This window comes from Cetorhinus maximus, chromosome 12 (genome assembly GCF_964194155.1).
Source record: "Cetorhinus maximus chromosome 12, sCetMax3.hap1.1, whole genome shotgun sequence".
NCBI lineage: Eukaryota > Metazoa > Chordata > Chondrichthyes > Lamniformes > Cetorhinidae > Cetorhinus > Cetorhinus maximus.
This window is the reverse complement of record NC_135890.1, coordinates 106840260-106862236: the sequence shown is the minus strand read 5'-3', so window position 1 is coordinate 106862236 and position 21977 is coordinate 106840260. Positions and strand designations below refer to the sequence as shown.

Genomic DNA, 21977 nt, shown 5'->3' with positions numbered 1-21977 from the left:
TGCTGTATCGATGTCTCCACAGTTCTGATTTTCCCCACAGTATAATATCCTGGTGGGTTTGAGCCATTCTCAGTGTAGAAGGGTCAGGAGGAACACCAGACAGCTCTAGACGCACGTGTGGGCAGGAGAAAAATAAATGGGTCATGTCTTTTGCTTAAAGGACAATTGCTGCTTGAATACTGAAATGCATTAAATTTCACTTAAGCTTAACTAAAATTAAAGCTGACTCCATATTGGTAACAGTTTCAAATTACTGAACAGAGTCTATAGGAGCTTCAAATTTATTACACAATATATACAGGTTCTCCCTGGGAACAATGATTAAAACTTTCCATGCAAGCCCCAAGGCTCATTCATACATAGGCTCCAACCTGTCTCACTCAAATATTAGTTTTTGGCGCACAATTGTGCTAATTGGAATTCACACAGGTGAGGAACTATGAAAGAATGCTCATCAAGTTTTTAATATTTTCTGAGATATGGACAGGACTTTCCGGCCCCACCCACCAGCGGGATCTTCCAGTCCTGCCGAAATCAATGGGCTTTTGGCTGGCTCGTTGCATCCACCACGGTGGCAACCGCCATGCCGGGGTTGGAAAATGCTGGCAAAAATTAATCCTGTTCAAAGTGAGGGAAAACAATTCTGGAGACTAATTCTCTGACATCAAATTATAGTATAATAAAGTTCACTCTAACCTGACCCAAATTTACTAGAAGACCCACTAATGCAGATGTATGTAACCTACAGCCTTGGCAATTCAGTGTTCCAAACCGGGTAACTCAATCCTGATTTTATTCACTGGTTGGCCTGTTAGAAAGGCCTCATTGGTGGATGAATCCTAAATCCAAACAATAGCATCTGTCAGTATGGACAATTTGATGCTTATGAAAAGGAACACTGATTTAAACTTCATTTGCAGCTCCCCTGCCTCTTTGCACCAACACCGCCCTCCACTCCACCCCCAAGACTCAAATATTTCCATCTATGCAGTTGTTGACACAGTCAACAGAAACTTCCTGAGCATTTCCTGATGCGCACCTGTTCAAAGTTTAAGACTAACCCTGGTGAAAAGGGATATCATGGAAGCCCCTATGAAAAAAGTCACAAATGATTGATTCGCCTTAAACTAATTTGATTGGCATTTCAGCCCTTACAAAATCCGAATTCCTGAAAGGTTTTAAATTCCTCATCATTAGGACAATACTACTCAATTTATTTGCTCTCAAGAGCCATAAATTCTCGAGGACTATTCACCTGAAGTCTCCAACATGCAGGTTGGTGCCCTTGGCTTGAGATGGTAAGTGCCTGGTTTCAGCCATGTTGCAATGACGAACTGCTAAATGGTCCTCTCAATTGTGCTATGGATTTTAGAAATGCCTCATCTCCTAACAGCATTGCTTGCAATGGAGAGGAGGAAAAGCATCACACTCCAGTTCTAATGAAACTGCAGTGGCAACTGGGCTATGAACAAAGGCCAAGAACAGATGGAATAGAATATCTGCCAAGGGTCACAAGTCATTGGTGTTGCAAGAAAGCAGCATACAAGTAGTTTTAAGATGGGTAAAACAGAGGGAGGTTTGGTGATCTACTATAATTTACAACAACTCATTAGGATTATTATTTTAACACAACTTTAGGAATAGCTACAAGCTGGCTTTTGAGAAAACTCAGGAATAGTAGTTACATAAATGTCCACGCAGTCAGCATATAGACCAGTAGGTGTGTGGATGCACCACGGATCTATTATATCTGAAAAATGTGATAGCATCATTATTCGCAAATATTAAAGTTGTAGGTGAAGAGAAACAGGCCAAACGGCAAAGACAACTTTGTTTATTGATTAAATTCTGTTTTTCCAAGTGTGCAAGACACAACTGCTCCTGCATGAATGAAGGCACAATTCACAAAATACCCAGTGCCAGCAAAAAGAGCTCTACATACCTTATATAGGAAAAGAGGTACTTGAGAAATATGGCAAACTGGATTTTAATCTCAAGATTTAGATGATGGATTTGCTAAATGCCTTAGATCAATTAGGGAGATTTCACTCATTTGTTTGTAGGTACTTTGACAGATTTGATACAAATGCTACAAACAAATGCCTATTATCAAAATCATTCTGCTTTCATTGCATGCAACAGCGTAGACTTTATAACCTTTAGAAAGAAAAAAAAATTTTGATACCCTCAAGATATTCCAAATCACTTCATAGCCAATGAAGTACTTGTGTAGTTATGATTGTAATTTAGGCATTAATTTCACACACAAGGGGGAGAATTTTCTCCCCGTCGGGGGGGGGGGGGGGGGGCTGAGCGGGAGAGCGTTATGCGCACCTGGAAGCGCTGAGCGCTTCCTGTGTGGGCAGCAGGGGGTGGGGGGTAAGAGAGGTGGCTGAATCAGGGCCTGTGTTCTTTCTTTCATGTGCACTAAGGAGCGCATAAATCTCCCTGAGGCACAGAGCTGGGAGATTAGTTTGATTACTATTATTTGAAATAAAGAAAAAAAAATTATTCAGAAATGTCCCCTCGAGTGAGTGTCACATGAGCTGGGACATATCACTGATTTTTAATAAAAATTTTCATTTGATTTATAAAGCCTTCATGAAATCTCATCCTGCCTGTGGATGAGTTTCATGATAAATGCGAAGGCCGCCTGGGCTCTTCGTCTGCCTGCCAACCTTAAGGTTGGATGGGGCAGCTATGTTAATTCTTTTAATTGGTATTAAAATGGCCTTTGACAGTTTGGCGGGTGCGCAGCCGACTCTGGTGCGCGCCTGCCGAACTGAAGATCTGAATGACGGGCGGTGACATCCGGACGCATGCCCAACATCTCCGTGTGTCATTTTACGCGTCGGCAAGTGGGGCCCGCCCCCACACGCCAACCAGAAGATTCCGGCCAAGGTCACAAAATAACATTCAGATTGATGTCCAGACAATATGTTTTTGTGGTGTTGGTTGTGGGATGGATGTTGACCAGGGCACCAGAAATACTGCCCTGATCTTCTCCAAATAGTACCATGGATTGTTTTTTACTTCACTTCAGAGCAGACAAGGTCTTAGTTGAGCATTTTAGAGGAAAGACAGTTCCTCCAACAACACGGCACCCCCTTGGTATTACATGAAAAGTAAGGCTAGATTATATGCTCATCTTTCTAGAGTGGAGTGTGTACTTTTGACTTAGGCAAGTGTGCTACTACTGAGCTAACACAATGTTGTTTTGCATCCTTTCAAATCAGTTGGTAGCCTTTATTTTACAGCCTACTAATGTTACTGCTCAGTGTTTTTGACTTGTGAAACTGAAATCAAAATAAATTCAAAAGTAATTGAATGAAAGGGGAGTCCATTTAATTTAAGCATTCCAGTTATGGGTTACCTTTGTAGTTCCCAGTGGTGGTGGAGGTCCCAATATCTCTCTCCAAGATTGGGTTAATTCCAGGTCTTGAGATACCTCCTGGCTCTCTTCATTCATTCCACGCCTTCTCTTTGTGCTAATGGGGATAGCTGGCTGTACCCTATGTTTGGAGACACCAAAATCTTCCAGATCACCAATCTCTGATTGTTGGTCATTTGTCATACGCTGATTGGATGTCACCTGAAACATACAGACAATATTCAGGACAAATTTTAAAACTTGTTCCAGCTCCTTCATGTCCTCAACCTAGAGAAACATACACCAACCAGTCCCTTTGAATCTGAAATAAATAATTCCAGCTTCAAGGCATTTAACTTCTTAATGTGCTTTTTTAAAAAAAAGTTGTTTTCAAAAATAGCTCTTAAGTGATGAAAAGAAAGACAAGGAATCTTAAATGAACACAAAGTACTGAAGATATATATCAGGACTACCACCATTGAGACACAAAGAGGGTAGTAATTGAACAAGGGACCATATTTGCATTTTTAAAGCACCAGCTAAATTCTCTTCACTATTAACTCACAACATTAACTGGAGAATACATACCTGTCGGACTCCAGTATTAGTGAAGAGCTCATTAATTTTCTTTTGTTTGTAAACATCATTCTTTTCTAACAGTTTCTTGTGAAGCCAGTCAGGATGTCGGACTCGTGGAACTGGATTCTTCACCTGGAAGGGAATGATTCCCATTTATCACAAACTGAACAAAGGTATGATCTTGAGTATTGCTGAAAAAGAGAGAGATGCTCCCTACAGCTTACCTTCCCACCTAGCTTGGTATCATCAGCAAAATTTGATACATTATTCACTGTCTCTTCATCTAAGTCATTAATATAGATTGCAAATAGCTGAGGTCCCAGCACTGATCCTTGTGGCACTCCACTATTCACTGCCTACCAATTTGAAAAAACCCTGTTTATGTCCACTCTCTGCTTTCTATCCATTAACCAATCCTCTACCTCATGCAAAAAAAACCACCCCCAACTCCATGAGCCCTTATCTTGCCCATTAGCCTTTTATGTGACACCTTATTGAATGCTTTTTGGAAATCCAGGTATACTATATCTACTGGTTCCCCTTTTATCTACCCAACTAATTACATCCTCAAAAAACTCTAATCAACTCCAGTAGAGAAAAAAAATCTTTGCTCTAACAGAATGCTACACTTTCATTGGACAGTAAAACTACGGTGAACTTGTGAAATATCTTACTGCTGTTTTTGTGATCAACATCAGGCATTAATGTTGAGGAAATGGAACAATTTCTATTTTGGCCACCTGGTGCTAGCATCAAGCACTTCTCACACAGGTATGGCTCAACTATATGCAGAGTCCACAAAGCTTAATCAACATGCCTCAGCCTAGACTTGCATCACATATTGCTTGAATCTGACTTTTTTTGCGTGGCAGCCATCTTGTGGTTTGAGTGAGTATGTTAATGCATCAAAGGAAGGGAAATTGGCACTGAACTTCCAGGTCACCCCCACTTTGTGTTGATGCTACTCAAACATCTCAAGTTGACCTTTTATTACCGAGAGAGAGGGGAGAATTTTAATTCATTTGTCTTGACTAGAGTAGAACACAGCTCTCAATAGGTGAAAGGCCTCTCTAACTTATGATTGCAATACACTGTACCTGTCACTAAATATTACTCATAAGTTGCATAAGACATAGTCTGCTGTGAGTGCTGATTCATTGTAGCTTACAAGGACAAACAGAAGTAGCTGACTTCAATTTAATACATTTCTAATAAAAGCTAGTCAAGGTTTGGGATCTACATATTGAGTATTTTACCATTAACAGCATTATTAAATAAGCACTGAGCTGCTAAAGAACTTGTCTCCCTCCCTCTGTTGTCACTAGTTCTAACCATCACAAACTTTAAACGTTAATTTTTAAACCTATAGAAATGTAGAATTTCAAGTAATTTGAAACTAAAACAGTAGAATGAAAAGTATTAACCTGCTGAAGAGCTGCAGGGATGGTGATAATCTTCTGGATGGCGCTGCCAAGTCGCTCAATGTAATAATCCCAGTCCAGAATCTAGAAGGAACAGATTTGTATTGTAATGTAGGTGGGCTCTATTGACAAATTGGGGTGAGAGAATTGGATTTATACTCCTTCCCATTTTTTGTGCAGAATTCTCTTAACAGGAGCTTCCTCTTCCATTTTGTTTGCCATGACAGTGTTATCATAAATAATCCCAATTTTCCATCCTTTCTCCATTTCTCTTTAATACGTGTACTTTCCAAGCATCCATCACCCTTTTGAACATTTAAATTGGCAACCTATAGCTTTCTGGGACAGTGCTTTCAAATTTTCATCCCCATTGTTTGATCAGACTCTCTTCATTCTAGTTTTATTGCATCATATTATTCTGGATTACACTGATAGAGAAGCAGTTGGTCCTTTGTCAATTCTTCTAATGATTTCAAACTTAGCTTGCCTCTTAACCTACTCATGTTCAGCAAATTTAATCACTTCCTTATCACAGGCAAATCCCTTCATCACAGGTACCATTCTGGCAACCTGTCACTGGATATCCACCAAGGCTAATATATCTATAGCAATGCGAGTGGCCACAGTACTTAAATAAAGATTAACCAGTACCCTGTATAACTGTACCAATGCTTTCCTTGTTTTTATATTCCATATTTTATGCCAAAACTCTAGTACCACTTTCGTCCTTTTAGTGCCTGCAAGTTAGCTTTTAATGGCATGTATGCACTGCACCCCAAAGGCATTTCCTCATTTAGATTGGATTCCCATCAGCCATTCTTAATCATGGTGAGTTACCTCACACTTTGAAAGACTGATCAATTTGCCATCATTCCTCCCGCTTACTTAATCTATGCCTTTTTTAATTTCTGTTCTCTTTGTGACAATTTGCCATATTTCCTAGTTTGGTATCTATCATGTGCAAACTTGAATATGCCATAACTTTAGATACTGAATTCAGCATGTTTAAAGCCAACCGTATCTAATAATTACTTGACAGTTACTGAATACTTAGAATAAAAACTCAAAATTCAAAGCTCCAAGCAAATGCCTAAAATGGATCTGATAAGGAAGAAAGCTTTCTCCAGTGAAACTTACTAATCGAATGTCCAAATCCTGTAAGGAAGGACTCTTCAACCATTTCCTTAGATAGTGCTTTTTAACACTCGGTTCTGCCTGGAAAATGGCCAGCGGAATGGCTCTGCAAGAGAGTAAGAGTTGCACTTATATTGTGTCTTTCACATTCTAAAAATGTCCCACAGCAATTTACAACCAATGGATTACTGTCCACTGATCCAACAACAAGTGAATGATTTCTTTTGGTGATTTTAACTAAAAAACATTGGAGCAGGAGTAGGCCATTCAGCCCATCGAGTCCGCTTCACCATTCAGTACGATCATGGCTGATTATCCACTTCAATTCCTTTTTCTCGCACTATCCTCATAACCCTTTATGTCATTGATATTTAGAAATCTGTCAATCTCTGCTTTAAACATATTCAATGACTGAGCTTCTACAGCCCTGTGGGGTAGTGAATTCCAAAGATCCACAACTTTGAGTAAAAAATTTCTCCTCATCTCAGCCCGAAGTGGCTTCCCCCTTATTTTGAAATTGTGCGCCCCGATTCTAGACTCCCCAACCAGGGGAAAACATCTTACCTGCATCTACCCTGTCTAACCCTTTTGGTACTTTGCAGGTTTCAATGAGATCACCTCTCAGTCTTCAAAGCTCCAGAGAGCCAGTTTCCTCTCTTCACAGGACAGTCACGTCATCCTGGGAACAAGGCTGGTGAACCTTTTTGGCACTCTCTGTGGCAATAATATCCTTCCTAAGGTAGGGGGACCAAAACTGCACACAGTACTCCAGGTGCCATCTAACCAAGGTTCTGTAAAACTGAAACAAGACTTTGCTACTCCTGTACTCAAATCCTCTTGCAATAAAGGCTAACATTCCATTAGCCTTCCTAATTGTTTGCTGCACCTGCATGTTAGCTTTCAGTGACTTATTGACAAGGACACCCAGGCCCTTTTGTACATCTACACTTTCTAATCTCACAATTTAAGAAATACTCTGCACACCCATTCCTCCTACCAAAGTGAACAACCTCACATTTTTCCACATTATATTCCATCTGCCATGTTCTTGCCCACTCACCCAGTCTGTCCAAATCCCCTTGAAGCCAGACTGCATCTTCCTCAACACACATTCCCACCTAGCTTCGTGTCATTCATGAACTTGGAAATATTACTTTTGGTCCCCACATCTAAATCAATGATATATATGTTGAAGAGCAGGGGCCCAAGTACTGATCCTTGTGGTACCTCACTAGTCACAGCCTGCCAACACGAGATTGACCAGTTTATTCCTACTCTGTTTTCTGCCTGTTAATCAATCCTTAATTCATGCCAGTATATTATCTCCTATCCCATGTGCTTTAATTTTGCTAGCCAACCTCCTGTTGAGAATTTTATCGAAAGCCTTCTGAAAATCCAAGTATACTATGTCCACTGGCTCCCCTTTATCAATTCTTCCAACAGATTCGTCAAACATGATTTCCCATTCATGAATCCATGTTGACTATGCCCAATCACATCATTATTATCCAAGTGTCCATTTATCTTTCTAACAGATTCCAGCATTTTCCCTACTGCTGGTGTAAGGCTAAGGGGTCTGTAATTCCCCAATTTCTCTCTCTTTGGCCATGCTTATTGAGGTGACATTTGTTAACTTAAGGAAGGAATGCTGGCCAAGACACCCTGTTCTTCTTTATAGTGCTATGTGATATTTTATGCCAAGACAAGCCCTCATTTAATATATTAGCCAAAAGATGATGGGCAGGATTTTCCACACCCACCCACTGCTGGGATCTTCTGGTCCTGCCGCAAGTCAATGGGCTTCTGGCTGGGTGCCGCCTCGCCCGCGGCCGGTCCCGCCCATGACGGGGCTGGAAAATCCCGGCCAATATCTCTGAAAATGCAGCACTGAAATGTCAGTGTCAGTCTTACATGCTCAAGTCTACAGTTCAAATCTATCACCTTCTGACTCAGAGGGGTGAGTGCTACTAACTGAGTCAAGCTGAAGCTTGAAGACAGGAGCAAAACATTACATATCTGAATTTAGAATTTTAGTTTCCTCTGGCAGAAGCACAAAATCAGAGATAATTGGGTACAAATTACACTCCTATAGTACCTGATATATGATCCATTTTAATAGTTTCGTAAATCTCTAATTTTTTCTCCATTCATGATTGTAGATATTCACTCCGATTTGAGCATTTTATATTTCTCACTTTGATAGCTTCGTGCTTTATTCCAATATACAAATAATTATCACAAGAAAGCCAAGGATTTTACCCCATTTATAAAGGGACATCCCTATGTTTGGCTTCTCTTACCTTTCAGTAACTGGGGACCCCTCTGGTTTCTTGGAGATGACAAAACGGCAGCTCAGCCCTGCATCCTTCACCATTTGATCCCCAAGAAATTCGGCGAGCCTTTTGGCCGTGCTTATTGAGGTAGACTTTTGTTCTCCATAATCCTCTAATTTACGGGACATCGATCGATTCTCAGAGATCAATTCAAACAGTTCCGAGTCAGGCATGTTAGCTGCCTATAAATTGAAATAAGGAGAGAAGCCTGCTCAAATCACCCACAAGAAGCTACTTTCACAGGTTAAGCACATCTTTCAACATTCACACTTCCATTTGGAAAAGAATGAACTCTCTTATAACTGGTCCACTCTCCTCAGGTACTGAACCCCTCGGTTCCAAAACAGCAGGCATGATTCCAAAGTTTAAAAAATTGGTTCTTGACTCCGGTGTCCTTGCAAATTACAATGAAATGACGATGATTCAATCTTGGATGACACAAAATTTCGGTTATGTCGATATTATCAACCATTCCTGCTGGCAGAAAATCAAATCTCATAAAACAATGCCTGTAATAAGCCGAAACTGCATTGGTAACTCAGGATTAGCTGAGCTTGTCTAAACTTGCCGGATGGCCACGTAAACTAGGGGTTTTTTGTTTAAAAGTTGTTTGGTAGTACAGAATTTGAGTATTGCTGAAAAAAAGAGAGACATGCTATCAAAGCTTTTCATCCAGCACTTTTCATCTTGCAGGATAAACCAACAGTAAAGGGAACAACAATTTACACTGCATGAGGAGAGTGCAGATTACTTGGCAAGTGGACTCTGGCAGAGATGTTGCCATGGAGAATGCAGCAGAGAACTGTTAACTGCCAAGCCTTTGTTGAAATTCAAACCAGGCAGGTCGATTCTGACTGATCAAGGCATTGCCATGAGGAATGAACCAGGAAATGGCTGTTCCCCAAGTTTTTGTTTCGTTGGAAAAGGCACAGTACATGCTCCTTCTGTCTGCAAAGGGCAGGGCCTTGTGTGAATATATGTGGCTTCTAGCATAAGTGAGCCATACTGCAAGGCCAACTGATAATCTTAAATTGGTTTACAGTGTAATTCTTAGCAATTAGGATTGTTTAGCAAGTGTTGTCCAATTGTGGAACCACATCTAATGTTGGACACTATGTTTCAAGTTTTGTGAACACGGGCTGGCTGGGTGCAGTCAGCACTTTGTTGTGAACAGCCGAAGGGACATGCTGTTTGATACGATTCGCCAATCACTGAGACGCACGGCCTTTATGCCTGGTATCACACCAGCACTGAAATTCATATACCACATTACTCATTTGTGAGATAGGCAGAGCATCTTTTTGGCTATACGGCAGCATCCTGTTAGTGGAGAACACCACCCATGTTGCTACTGCATAGTGACAGAGTGCAACGGCTAGCTTCACCTGTTGCTCAAATTTTTACCCTTCCAGGGTAATCTGAGGTAGACTGGGCACTTTTCAAGGCTGAAAGTGGAGGCCTTAGGCCCATTCATGCGTTTGCACGATATACAGCAGGCAAAGATCTGACGAGGGTAACGATTATCCCGCAGGGTAGCTTTGATGTGGCCCATATCAGCATCAAGCTTGCATGGCGAGCAAATGGCTCAGGACCTATTTACGAGGCTGCTAATAAGGCCAATCTTGTCGAACTGTAGGAAGCCCAACGTGTATATTGACCAGTGAAAGTAGGCTTGTAGTAAGCTGTAGTAGAGAACCCACTGGTAGATTTCTCAGCTAGCATGACGAGGAAAGGGAGCTTGCTGTGCCTTTCACACAAATGAGAGGTATGAGCCTAACAAGGCCACCTGGATGATCCCCAGCACCTTGGAGGTGTGGATCAGGAAAGTTGACAAAACATATCAACAAAAGAAAAGGAAGATTGTCATCATTACAGACAACTGCCCCACACACCCAGACATTGCTGGCCTGAAGAATGTGAAACTGTTGCTCTTGCCTCCTAACGCCATTGCCAAGCTCCAGCTAACGGGTCGGGGGTGATTTAGAACCCAAAAACCCACTACCAACAGCAACTGATCTCTCAGGTTATGGAGGCCATTGATAAGAAGCAGGGGTACAATCCAACTGTAATGAAGACCAAGTTCATGATGAATGGGGCATGGAAAATGGTGACAGAACCCACAATTGCCAACTACTTCCACCATGCTGCGTACAAACAGGTTATGACTGCACAAGACATCAAGAATGAGGAGGAGCAGGGTACGGCCAAGCAGCTTGAAGAAGAGGCACTGTTCACTCAGCTGCTGGAGGCCAGCATGGTAATTCTAGCAGAGACAACCACGGAGGTGGATGGTGCAATACAATGCACAACGGAACAGACAGGTGATGTCATTGTAGATGCAGTACGTCCTTCAACCGAGAAGCCCAATGACCCTGAAGAGTCTCATGAATTCCTGCTGATCACCTGCCTGTTTCCCTAGCGGGTAGTGCAAAGATGCTCTGGGATTCTGTGCTGGAGCACGAAAACACGTTTGACTGCATGATGATATGGCAAACTGTATTGTGCATGTCTGAAAACAGCACGCCAAGCAGAAAAAGATTAAGGAGTTTTTCCCAGGCCTTTTTCAATGCAAAACCTGGCGTTTTGCAAGGTGAGGTCATTGTGAGTTGTGAACAAATTGAATAAAGACTTTTTCCACATGTTTACTACTTTACTGTACTTTCATTTGGCATTTGATTCTGCTGTTTTTGACATAGACCATGTTTTTAGGCATGTCAGGTTACATAGAGATGTATTCACGGAAACATTGGGCCTCCACAGCTACTACAAAGCTCCGCTTAACTCTAATTTGGAGGTGGATCCCCTGGGATTCGACTCATCAAGATTTTACTATACCACCCGTCCCAAATTCTCCTGAATGTGTTGTTGCTTCCCAAATCTGTGCACAACTTCCCGGCAATTGCACGTTTAAATCTGTCAATCAGGTTTCTGCCCCGCCACAGCATCAAAACAGTCCTAATCAAAAAGTCAGAAATTACATCCTCTGGGACCGTGAATGTGGTGCACTTTTCTTCCTTGCTCAACTCAACCTCTCTGCAGCCTATGACATGGTCGACCATACCATTGACTTCCAACGTCTTTCCTCTGTTGCCCAGCTCAGTAGGACTACCCTCACTTGGTTCCACTCTTCCCTATCCAAATACAACCAAAGCATCTCTAGTAATGGTTCTTCATCCCATTCCTGTACTATAAAACTTCTAGTGACACCAAAGATCAATATGTGACCAGCCCCTTTTAATGCTATCCTTTAGTGATGTCAGCCAAAGGTACAGGGTGAATGCACACATACTCAGCTCCATCTTTCCGCCTCTCCAATTCATCTGAGCTGTCAGGCATTCAGTCTTGCCTAAGCCACTATTTTGTCTGGTTAAACGTTGGGAAAATAGAAGAAATATGCTTCGCCATAAATGCCACAACCATATCATTTATTTATTCTCCATCCCTGGCCCTTGCCTTAGCTTTAACCAAATTTCTCTCAACCTCAGCATTCTATTTAACCCTGTGCTTTTTCCAACTTCATATCCTGTCCATCACAAAGCCCGTCTACTGCCACCTGTGTTAAAATGCTTGCTTCCGCACCTGCTCAGTCCATCGACTGCTGAAACTCTTATCCATGCCTTTGTCACCACGCTATTCCAATGCTCTCCAATCAGGCCTCCCATTGCCACTCTGCATAAACCTCAGCTCATCTACATTTCTGCCGCCCACTCTATCCTACACCAAGTTTCACTCATCTATCTGCTGACCTTCATTAAGTCCCAGCACCTCAGTACCGACAATTTTAAATTTTCATCCTCCTCCTTCTACAACCTTCCCTAGAAATGCCCATTCCTCCAACACTGGGCATTTGCCTTCAGCCATTTGAGCCACAAGCTCGAATTACCTCCCTAACCCCTCCCTATATATCCTGCTTTGGCTCAGCAGCTAATTTCATGCTATTACGTTTCTGTGAAACATGTTAGAATATTTTTTGTGGCGCTACATAATTGCAAGCTTCTGTTGGAATTTACCCTTTAGTGCAGCTTCCCAATAGCAGAAAAAAACATTCATCCTTTAAAGCCATTAGTTTTTAAGTTTCTATGGTAACATCTGCACACCACTGACAAAATGGCATGTATGCATTTTGGGACAGTTAGGATTGCTATTAAAATATATACAGTATATACATTAATAACCTTAGTGTGGACTCAAGGGGCATGATGGGATACTTGACAATAAACGGAATTCAATTCCAGACAGGGCGGAGGGGTTCAAGCCCAAAGACAAGATAACATCTGCTCTTTATGTATTGTCTCACTGAGGTGGTCAAAGAAACTCACTAGGTGAATAAGTTATTAGAATAAACAGCCATTAGTGGCTGTTAAGATCCTGCAGCCATTAGTAGCAGTTTAACAAGATCCTGCAATCATTAGCAAATGTTAACGAGATCTAGCAGTAATACTGGGAAGAAAGAATTATAAAAGGGCATTGCAGACTAAATTTTTGAGAAGTTTCCCTTGGTTGACTTAGGAGCTTCTCCACGGCATGCTTGAATAAAGATGTTTTAGTTACTTGAACCTCATGGACTCCAGAGTGGCTATTTATCTCCACAATTGGCGTAGTCAGCAGGATCCTCACAAGGTCAGGCACCGGCAACATGTCAAACGTCGACATCAATGGACAGGTGAGCAAGTTTATTTTACCACGGATTAGATAGGGAGGTCAGCGTTTGACATGGAAAAGCTGGTGGGCCGATTGGAGGATCCAAATAGGGAATGAGTGTGGGTGAAGTAACTAAAGACGGTGCGATGCACGGGTGTTCTTAGGGTAAAGGAAACAGGTATAGTTCCTAAGGTAAACGGAAGCATGTGCTGTTCCTTGGGCAAACGCATAAACACGGGCGTTGCTGGGGTAAATGGAGGAGGGTGCTGTTCCTTGGGTAAATGCGTAAAATGAACAATTGTATGATTAAGTCGGAGAGGACTGTTTCCCATAGGAGAGTAACAATAGATGGAATATAAACACTAATCATGGCAGGCAAGGACTTGGAATGGGGACCCAAAGGGTCACTCACTGAATTCTTGGCTAACTAGAACAAGAAAGTTTTAAGTAAAATGACTAAGGAAGGTTGGAATCCCGAGTGAGCCCTGGACAACAAAAGGTATGGTGGGATAAGCAGTCAAAGAGTAGAGAGGAGAAGGCAATAGTAATATCGTGTGCCTGTTACTGCGAGGCCGGTCATTTAGAACAGGCAGAAGTTAAAAAGATAGCAGGAAAAAACATTGTAATCAGAACTCAAGTTTACTGCACTAAAGGCTGATAAAGCATCAGTGTTCTGGTCCTGAATGTAGTTTAAGTGGCTGTATTTTAAAATGGATCTTATGAAATAGAACAGACATAAGTCACTAAAGCATTTTGTTCTGGAGAGAAAGAGAGCGCGCGAGAGTGAGCATTACAGAGATGGGGGTTTTGGGGGGGTGGTTAGTGAGCAGTGATCAATGGCACTTAGAATCAAAGCCACACTGCCCCTATGCTCGAACGCTTTGATTGTTCCGTAAGTGAACACTTGAGGACTCCCTTTGTCTCCTTTATGCTCTGTGAGGACTGTTCTTTGAAATTAACAGATTTAAACTTCCTAAATTAGTGTGCAAATTCACTTTTTTCTTGAGTTTTTACTTACAGCTGTTTGAAAAGGTGCCTTGAAGAAAGGAGACTTGAGATTCAGTTATTTGAGTTATTTTCTTGTTTCTTTTATAAAAGCACATGCGTGTTTTGATTTAGTTTTAAGTTGTTAAAGTGTGTGAATGGAGAATGTAAAGCACAGCGTGGGAAGCTTCCGGAGAGAGTATGTGCGTGTACTAAAGATTTCATGTGGATGATGTACGTTTTAAGTTTATTTTTCCTGAAATTCTGATTTTACAGCAGTAAGTTTTAATACTTTAGAGTTTAAAAGAGAATTTCACGATGGGAACTGTTATCTAGGTTAAGGGAAAAGTAACTGAAACAAAGTAAATGTTTTGAGTTATAATTTCGAGTTTACATTTCTGATCAAAGTTACAATACGAATCTTGCTTTGTTAATCATATGGAAATCGTAATCTGGACATAGGTTCCGCAAAAAAAAAGGTAATATGACAAAAAGGATTTAAAAGTTGGAAAAAAAAAGGACAATTTAGAAATGAATGGGGTTTTAAACCTTGGAATTTGCAGCCAAACGGGTTTTGTGTTTTTTTGTTTCTCTGAAGAGATGGAATATGCAATCACTGATCAACATACACCACTGAAACTCCACAGAGATACAGTGGCTGGATGACCGTAAAGGTGATCTATGGGACTGTGTCAACATGTTTTGGCTATGAAGCATCACCTCTGCCAAAGCACCTGACTGAACTCCGCAAGGACATTGGCAAATCTCAAAAGGTTCACTACAACCCGTGGCAGAAGAATCGGGCCATTAAGAAGGATATTGAGGACATCAAGACCACCACATGGTGGCAGGGCTTGTGGAACTGGGGACTTAAATGTACAAACCCATCCTTGGATACAGAACATCTCACATGTTGGTAATCGTACAATTCGTAATCATTTGGCATCTGCTTCTCGAAGCATATGGCAGAAGGCAGTGAAGGTGGGCTGAGATGCTGGCCGTAGCAATGGCCAAGGAACAAGAAAAAAGGGAGTGTGCCCCTTCTGCCCCTCTGACCACAGGCCTTACCAAATGTCTACCAATGCATCTAAACAAAAGAAATACGCTGCTTACTGGGGGGCAGGTTGCTGCACTTAAAGAGACACAGCCGTAGGCTTTGGAAAACCCAGGCTCTACCCTATCATTCTGACACAGATCAAGCCACATAAGAGGTGCAAGGTCAAAACTAACGGATATGACACCCACAGAAGTCCAATAGGATCCCTGGATATCCCTTGGGTAGAATATCCAGGTGGGTGGCCTATCTGGTTCAGACAGATATATATATCACACACACACAGTATACACATTAGTAACCTTAGTGTTGACTCAAGGGGCATGACGGGATATTTGACATTCTGGAACTTTCACGGCCTGTGTAAACAATAAACAGAATTCAATTCCAGACAGGGCAGAGGGGTTCAAGCCAAAAGATGAGATAACATCTGCTCTTTATGTGTTGTCACACTTGTGAGTAGGTCAAAAAAACTCTCAGGTGAATAATGTATTAGAATAACCAGCCATTAGTGGCTGTTAACAAGATCCTGTAGTCATTAGGAAATGTCAATGAGATCTAGCAGTAATACTTGGAAGAAAAATTATAAAAGGGTGTTGCAAACTCTGAAATTGGGAAAAGTTTCCCTGGATTAATTTAGGAGCTTCTCCCAGGCATGCTTGAATAAAGGTGTTTTATTTACTTGAAGCTCTCAGACTTCAGAATGGCTGTTTTTCTCCACAACAGTAATAATGGCCAGGATTTTTCATTGGTTGGGCAGGCTCGGCGGGAACCCGACCAGCTCCGCGCCGCCATTATATGCGGGCAGGCCAATTAAGGCCCGCCCAGCACAATACACGAGCAGTAGCGCTGAGCGCGAAAGAGCGCTTCAATCCCCCTGAGGTACAGAGCTGCCTCAGGGAGATTGAAGCATTTTTTAAAAAAATAAATCAAAACAATAAACATTTAATGAAACATGTCCCCTCATGGGACATGTTTTCATTTTTCAGAAAAAGTTTTAACATAATCATTATTAGCTTTAGGAAACCTCATCCCGCTCGTGGATAAAGTTTCCTAAAAAAATGTAAAGGCCGCTTAGCCTTTTCGCCTGCCCACTAATCGTTGGTTGGATGGGCAGCGTAATATTCATGTTAATTGCCTGTTTAATGGCCTTAAGAGACCCATCAATTATTGGCGGGCATGCAGCCGACTCTGGGGCTGGCCGACTGGACGAAATATCGTGAGACAGCGCGATGACGTTGGGACGCATGCCCGACGTCATCGCGCGTCATTTTACATTCCGGTGTGTCGGGCCCGCCCCAACTCGCCAAATGGAAAATTCTGCCCAATGTCTATGAACAGGCTAGTGCTCACCTTATAGATGAACAATAAGCTGGCATTGCAACAACTACTTCAGGGATAAACTGAAAATAAATTACTGGACACCGTGGGCAGAATTTTCCTGTCAGCGATTTGGGGGCGGGAGGAACCCCCGACGTCATCCCGGTCCATTTAAATATTGAGGAAGGCGGGCGGACAGCAAAATTAGCTGTCCGCCCGCTGACCTGTCAATGGCCAATTAAGGCCATTGACAGGATAATTAACCTTGTTAAATGCCCTGCCGTCCAACCTTAAGGTTGGCGGGCAGGCTAGGAGCCCAGGCGGGCTTCTGATAATACATGAAACCTCATCCACCGGCGGGATGAGGTTTCATGTCCGTTTTAAAAAACTTCAGTCAAGTTTATGTGCTTCTTATTAACATGTCCCATCTCGTGTGACATTGTCACATGAGGGGGACATGTTAATAATTTTAATATTTTTATACTGTCAGTAATCTCCCTGAGACAGCACTTATTCTCAAGGAGGTATGCGCGAAAGAGCGCAATTTGACAGATGGGGAATCCCTCCACCTCCCGCACAGGAAGCGCATAGTGCTTCCTGCCGGGCAGGCTGCTGGGTGGGCCTTAATTAGCCCGCCCACTCAAAATGGCGGCGGGCCCTGTTTCGGTGGCGGAGTTCGGCTGCCTGCCTGCTGCCGAGCCGGTGGGGCCCGCCCGCCCATCAAGGTAAAAATTCTGGCCTATGTGTAGCAGCATTATCTAAAGGGAAGATATTTTGCTGTTATTTCTAAAGAAAACATAAATGCATTCAAAAAGATCACATTTACTATTTCACCAGAGATACCAAAATGGAGAAATTTTCACTCATTTATTTACAATGTTGCTTCACAGAGCAATTAAAGAAAATTAACCAGTTGCCACAACCTGAGTTTTTCTGCTAGAGATTTCCTCATCACCTGACACTCCCATAAACGGGATCTCCTGATCTGGTCTGCACCTTAGTCTGCCCAACATATCGTCAAAGGGGAGCATGACTTGGATAACAACAAAGAACACTTGCACTTTATACCCGCTACTGAAAATTTATGTTGGAAAGTGAATACGCCTCTTTACAAAAGTTGGACATAATTAGCACCAACTGACCACAGACTTAGAAGTGACTTATGTAAGACAAACCTTCGTGGGGGTATTGATATTTTGTGAAAATTGTATGTTGTCTGATCATTTATGACACTAAAGTCACAGCTGATTTTCTCTCTAAACACAGGAGATAGGAAATAGGGAAAAGTCTATTTTTGATCTAGCATTGCACAATGAGAAATGGTTAATTAATAACCTTGTAATAAAAGTAGTCTTCGGAGAAAGAGAGATCATAATGATAGAATTTTACATTCCGTTTAAGAGTGATTTAGTCAAGTACGAAGCTAGGATCTTAAATTTGAACAAAGCAAACTACATAGGAGTGAGGATATTTGATGAAGGTAGATTGAGAAACTGGATTAAAAGATATGACAGTAGATAAACAACACAAACAGTTTAAGAATCAATTCATAATTCATGACAAACATACATTCCCTTAAGGAATATAAACCCCATAGGAAGAGAGATCTAACTGTTAACAAGTTAAAGGTAGAAGCTTACAATGCTGTCAAAATAAAGGGTGATAAGCCTGAGGATTGGATGGATTTTAGAATTCAGCGAAGGGTGACCAAGAAATTGATAAGGAAAAAGAGAACTAGCAAAAGTGTAAGCAAAGAAACTTTTACAATCTGACTTTATGTTCAAACTCTTTCGAGTTATCAACAGTCACAGATTGCAACTCTTTCGAGTACAATCACAGTTCTTGGTTTTTCCGGGAGTGGGACATGAACCCACAACCCTCTGATTCAAAGGCGAGGGTGCTATGAACTGAGCCACAGCTATGTTCAACAGTGACTGCACATCAGAATTGCTTCATTGGCTGCACTTCGAGACATCTGGTGGTTGTGAAAGGCATTACACAGTGCAAGTTTTCTCGAGGATGAGATTAGCAAAAGTAAATGTGGGTCCCTGAGACAGAGACAGGAACATTTTTTATGGGGAATAAGGAAATAGCAAAGGCATTAAACAAATACTTTGGGTGGGATTTTCTTCCCCTGCTGGGATTGTCCAGCCCTTCCAAAAGTCAACGGATTATTGGCAGGACCACCGAATCTCCCGCAGTGGGTCCCAACACGACGGTGCCAGAAAATCCGGTTTTTGTATCTATCCACATGGTAGAGCACACAAAAAGCATTCCGTAAATAGTAAGGAACAAAGGGTCTTGCGAGAAAATAACAAGGAAATTGGATATAAATACACATATTCAAGCAATTAAACTATACAATGACATAAACAAGCAATTTTTAGGCTTTAGTTCTGGAAAGAAAAAGGCAAAAACAATATTTTATAACTCTTTGGGACCATTATTTCAATCCTCAACAGTTTGGTTAACCCAGCATGTCACTGCAGTAAAAAAATCATTTAAATATTTTAAGTAAGAAGCCTGTTGATAAACTGCATCAAGGACAGTAGTTGGTGAAAAATTAAGGCGGCTTTAAATGACATACAACTAACTAAACTGAAGTCTGACCAAACCTCATTTGATCCCATTTAACCGCAATGATGGCTGTGTTTCAATATGTTCTAAATGGACTGCTCTGCACAGCCAGACTTTAAATCACAACATTAAGTTCTCATACTTGAAGTTTTTCAATCATCTATTCATATAGGATTCTATCAGTGCAGATTAGTTATTTTGACCAATGATAGTATTGCCATTTTGTTTGCTCATGAGTAATCTCAGTAAATGGACTTTAAGGAATAGTGAAAGCTTTCCTCAGCAAACCAAAGTAGTTTTTAAAAACACTGCTTTTAGTCTAAATGGGGGTCATTGTAGAAATGTGGTGTTGACTACATTGTTTCAGCAACAGTTAAATATTGCCACCCATACCTTGCTGTATAGTACGTCCAACCAGTAATCTGCTACCTTGGCAACAGATGAATACACTTCCTCCAGCGTGGTGCCTTTCAGAAAAGCCTCAAAGACGGAAGACTGAAAAATCTTGATGAGCTGCAATTCCCCACGGCGCTTCACTTCAAAACCTTTCAGTTCAGCCAATGAACCATCCTCATTAAACACTGCATACCTGCCAAAAACAAAGTGACCAGTCTCATTTACAAAAACGTATTGATGATAGTGGTTACCAAGTACCTAAGGTTGCCTTTCAAATAAGTTTTCTGACCAAATGCATCTCCCTCAAGTAATGGGATAAGTCAACACGGCCCTACCTTGCCAAACAGCACATCAAACTCACTGTTTGGGTACATACAAAGGCATCCCACTTAGTAAGGTATTGAGGGGGCTACCAATACCCGTGGAAATATAATCTAGCAAAGATTAAGTGGGGGAGATAAGTATTTGTGCATTCAGACTTCCTTTGCTGATGTTCACAAAGATTTGTCAATTTTGACTGGGTCCTTGAGAAAGAGCAAGCAGATTGCTCTTACTTACTTACCAGCAAAGTTAATGGGAGGAAATATATCTTCATTGGAATTTTCTGAAAAAAATTGTGATTTGAACAATGAAGTAGTTATTAATGTTCAAGTCGGCCTATTACTATTAGTGACGAGGAAGCAATACCCTGTGAACTGCAAATTGCCACAAGTTGTCAGACAGCTTCACAAAAAAATTTCCGCAAGAGTTTCATTAAGTTACAGTAGTTGCATATTAATTGTCTTTAAACACGCCACAGAAAGTTAAGTAATTAATAGTGTAATGAGGTGGTAATTGTTAACAAATGCAAATCAACCTCTCTAGCCCAGAAAGTAAACAATTACAAAAGTGCAGAGTCTCAGTCCTTCAGGTTGCGGTCAGAGATTTTAAAAATGTCAAATTTAAAAAAAATCTTACTTTTCCATTGCCTTTTTTTCTTTCCTCTCGTATTCAATCCAATCTTTATTTCTCTCTCTAGCTGTATGTGGTTGACACTGAATTAACCCCTCAGTCTAATTCATCCTTCTTCCCAGTCCTTCCTCTGCTTATTTCTCAGTCATTAAATTCATTGGTTAAGGTCCCATTGTTCACCACGATCCCTCATTTCACTGTCATTAGCTTGCATGACCAGCAATTTACAAGGTAAAATAAATTTGCGATGAAGAGAATGGGAAAAGTCTAACCAATCTTGCATGCAGTGACTTCCAGGCCATTAGATATTAGAATTGTACACACTGCAGAGAGTCATTTAGGTCTATAATGCTCTGCTGACACATTTTTGGATTGACTCGTTGAAATACATGTTGTTAAAAAGTGAATTCTTAGCAACCCGAATCACTTGCAATAAACAACACTCAAAAATTTACCTAATCGGAAGCCAAACAAAATCACTTAAAATTGTTTTCAAAATAGTTGCAGTACCTGAGATTTTTGATGTCCCTGTCAGGGTTTAAAAGAATGAAATATTTGACATGCATAAAACCAAAAAATTGTTTTATGTATGACTATCTTCATTAACGTTTTTATTTCAAGACTTTGATCTCTCTTAGAAGCCTGATTTTGGGATTAACATTTCCCCTGCCCCAGCCTTTCCCCAGTGTATCACCCAATAGGCTGCAGAAAGATGCTTCAATTGACAATTTCCAGCACACATCAGTAGGATTCTCTTAGAGCAAAGGGAAGCCTGCATTTCCTCATCCTCTTGAAAAGGATTTCTGACCCCTTTATTATATACAAGGTGTAGAACCAATCTACAATTTTTCTTCAGATGAAGTTTTAAACTATTCTATTATTTGCTTGCTTTTATTTCAAAGATAGCCAGAGAGACATAAACAAACAGCTCAGTGAATAAAAGCACCTGCATTTTTCATTGGTCATGTTTAGTGGGCCAAAGCTGGGGGAAAAGTTTTAAGTGAAAAAGCCAATTGTTTCAGCTTTCTTTTCCAAATACTCATGATTCAAAGTTGCTTAATTTAAAGTGTTAATTCAAATTAACATCGTTAAGGAGTCTACCAGTGAAATCTGCTGCTCAATTCAAATTCAAACATGTGATCAGAATAGCTAATATGTATGGGCTATCCAATTTCATCTTCCCAGAAACGATTAAAGAATTTGGAATAAATCCCATT

The 21977-nt window shown here is 41.1% G+C and overlaps 1 protein-coding gene across 1 annotated transcript in view; it reads right to left on the bottom strand.

Annotated features, from left to right (window-relative positions):
• Nucleotides 1–21977, bottom strand: part of pole (polymerase (DNA directed), epsilon) — a 144691-nt gene that overhangs the window by 70290 nt on the left and 52424 nt on the right. Inside the window, exons 25-30 of the mRNA XM_078554304.1 lie at nucleotides 19807–20002; nucleotides 8805–9019; nucleotides 6508–6610; nucleotides 5374–5454; nucleotides 3959–4081; nucleotides 3374–3592 (exon numbers count right to left, since the gene is read on the bottom strand). Of these exons, the coding sequence (XP_078410430.1) occupies nucleotides 3374–3592; nucleotides 3959–4081; nucleotides 5374–5454; nucleotides 6508–6610; nucleotides 8805–9019; nucleotides 19807–20002 (937 nt within the window). The remainder of the gene's footprint in view (nucleotides 1–3373; nucleotides 3593–3958; nucleotides 4082–5373; nucleotides 5455–6507; nucleotides 6611–8804; nucleotides 9020–19806; nucleotides 20003–21977) is intronic.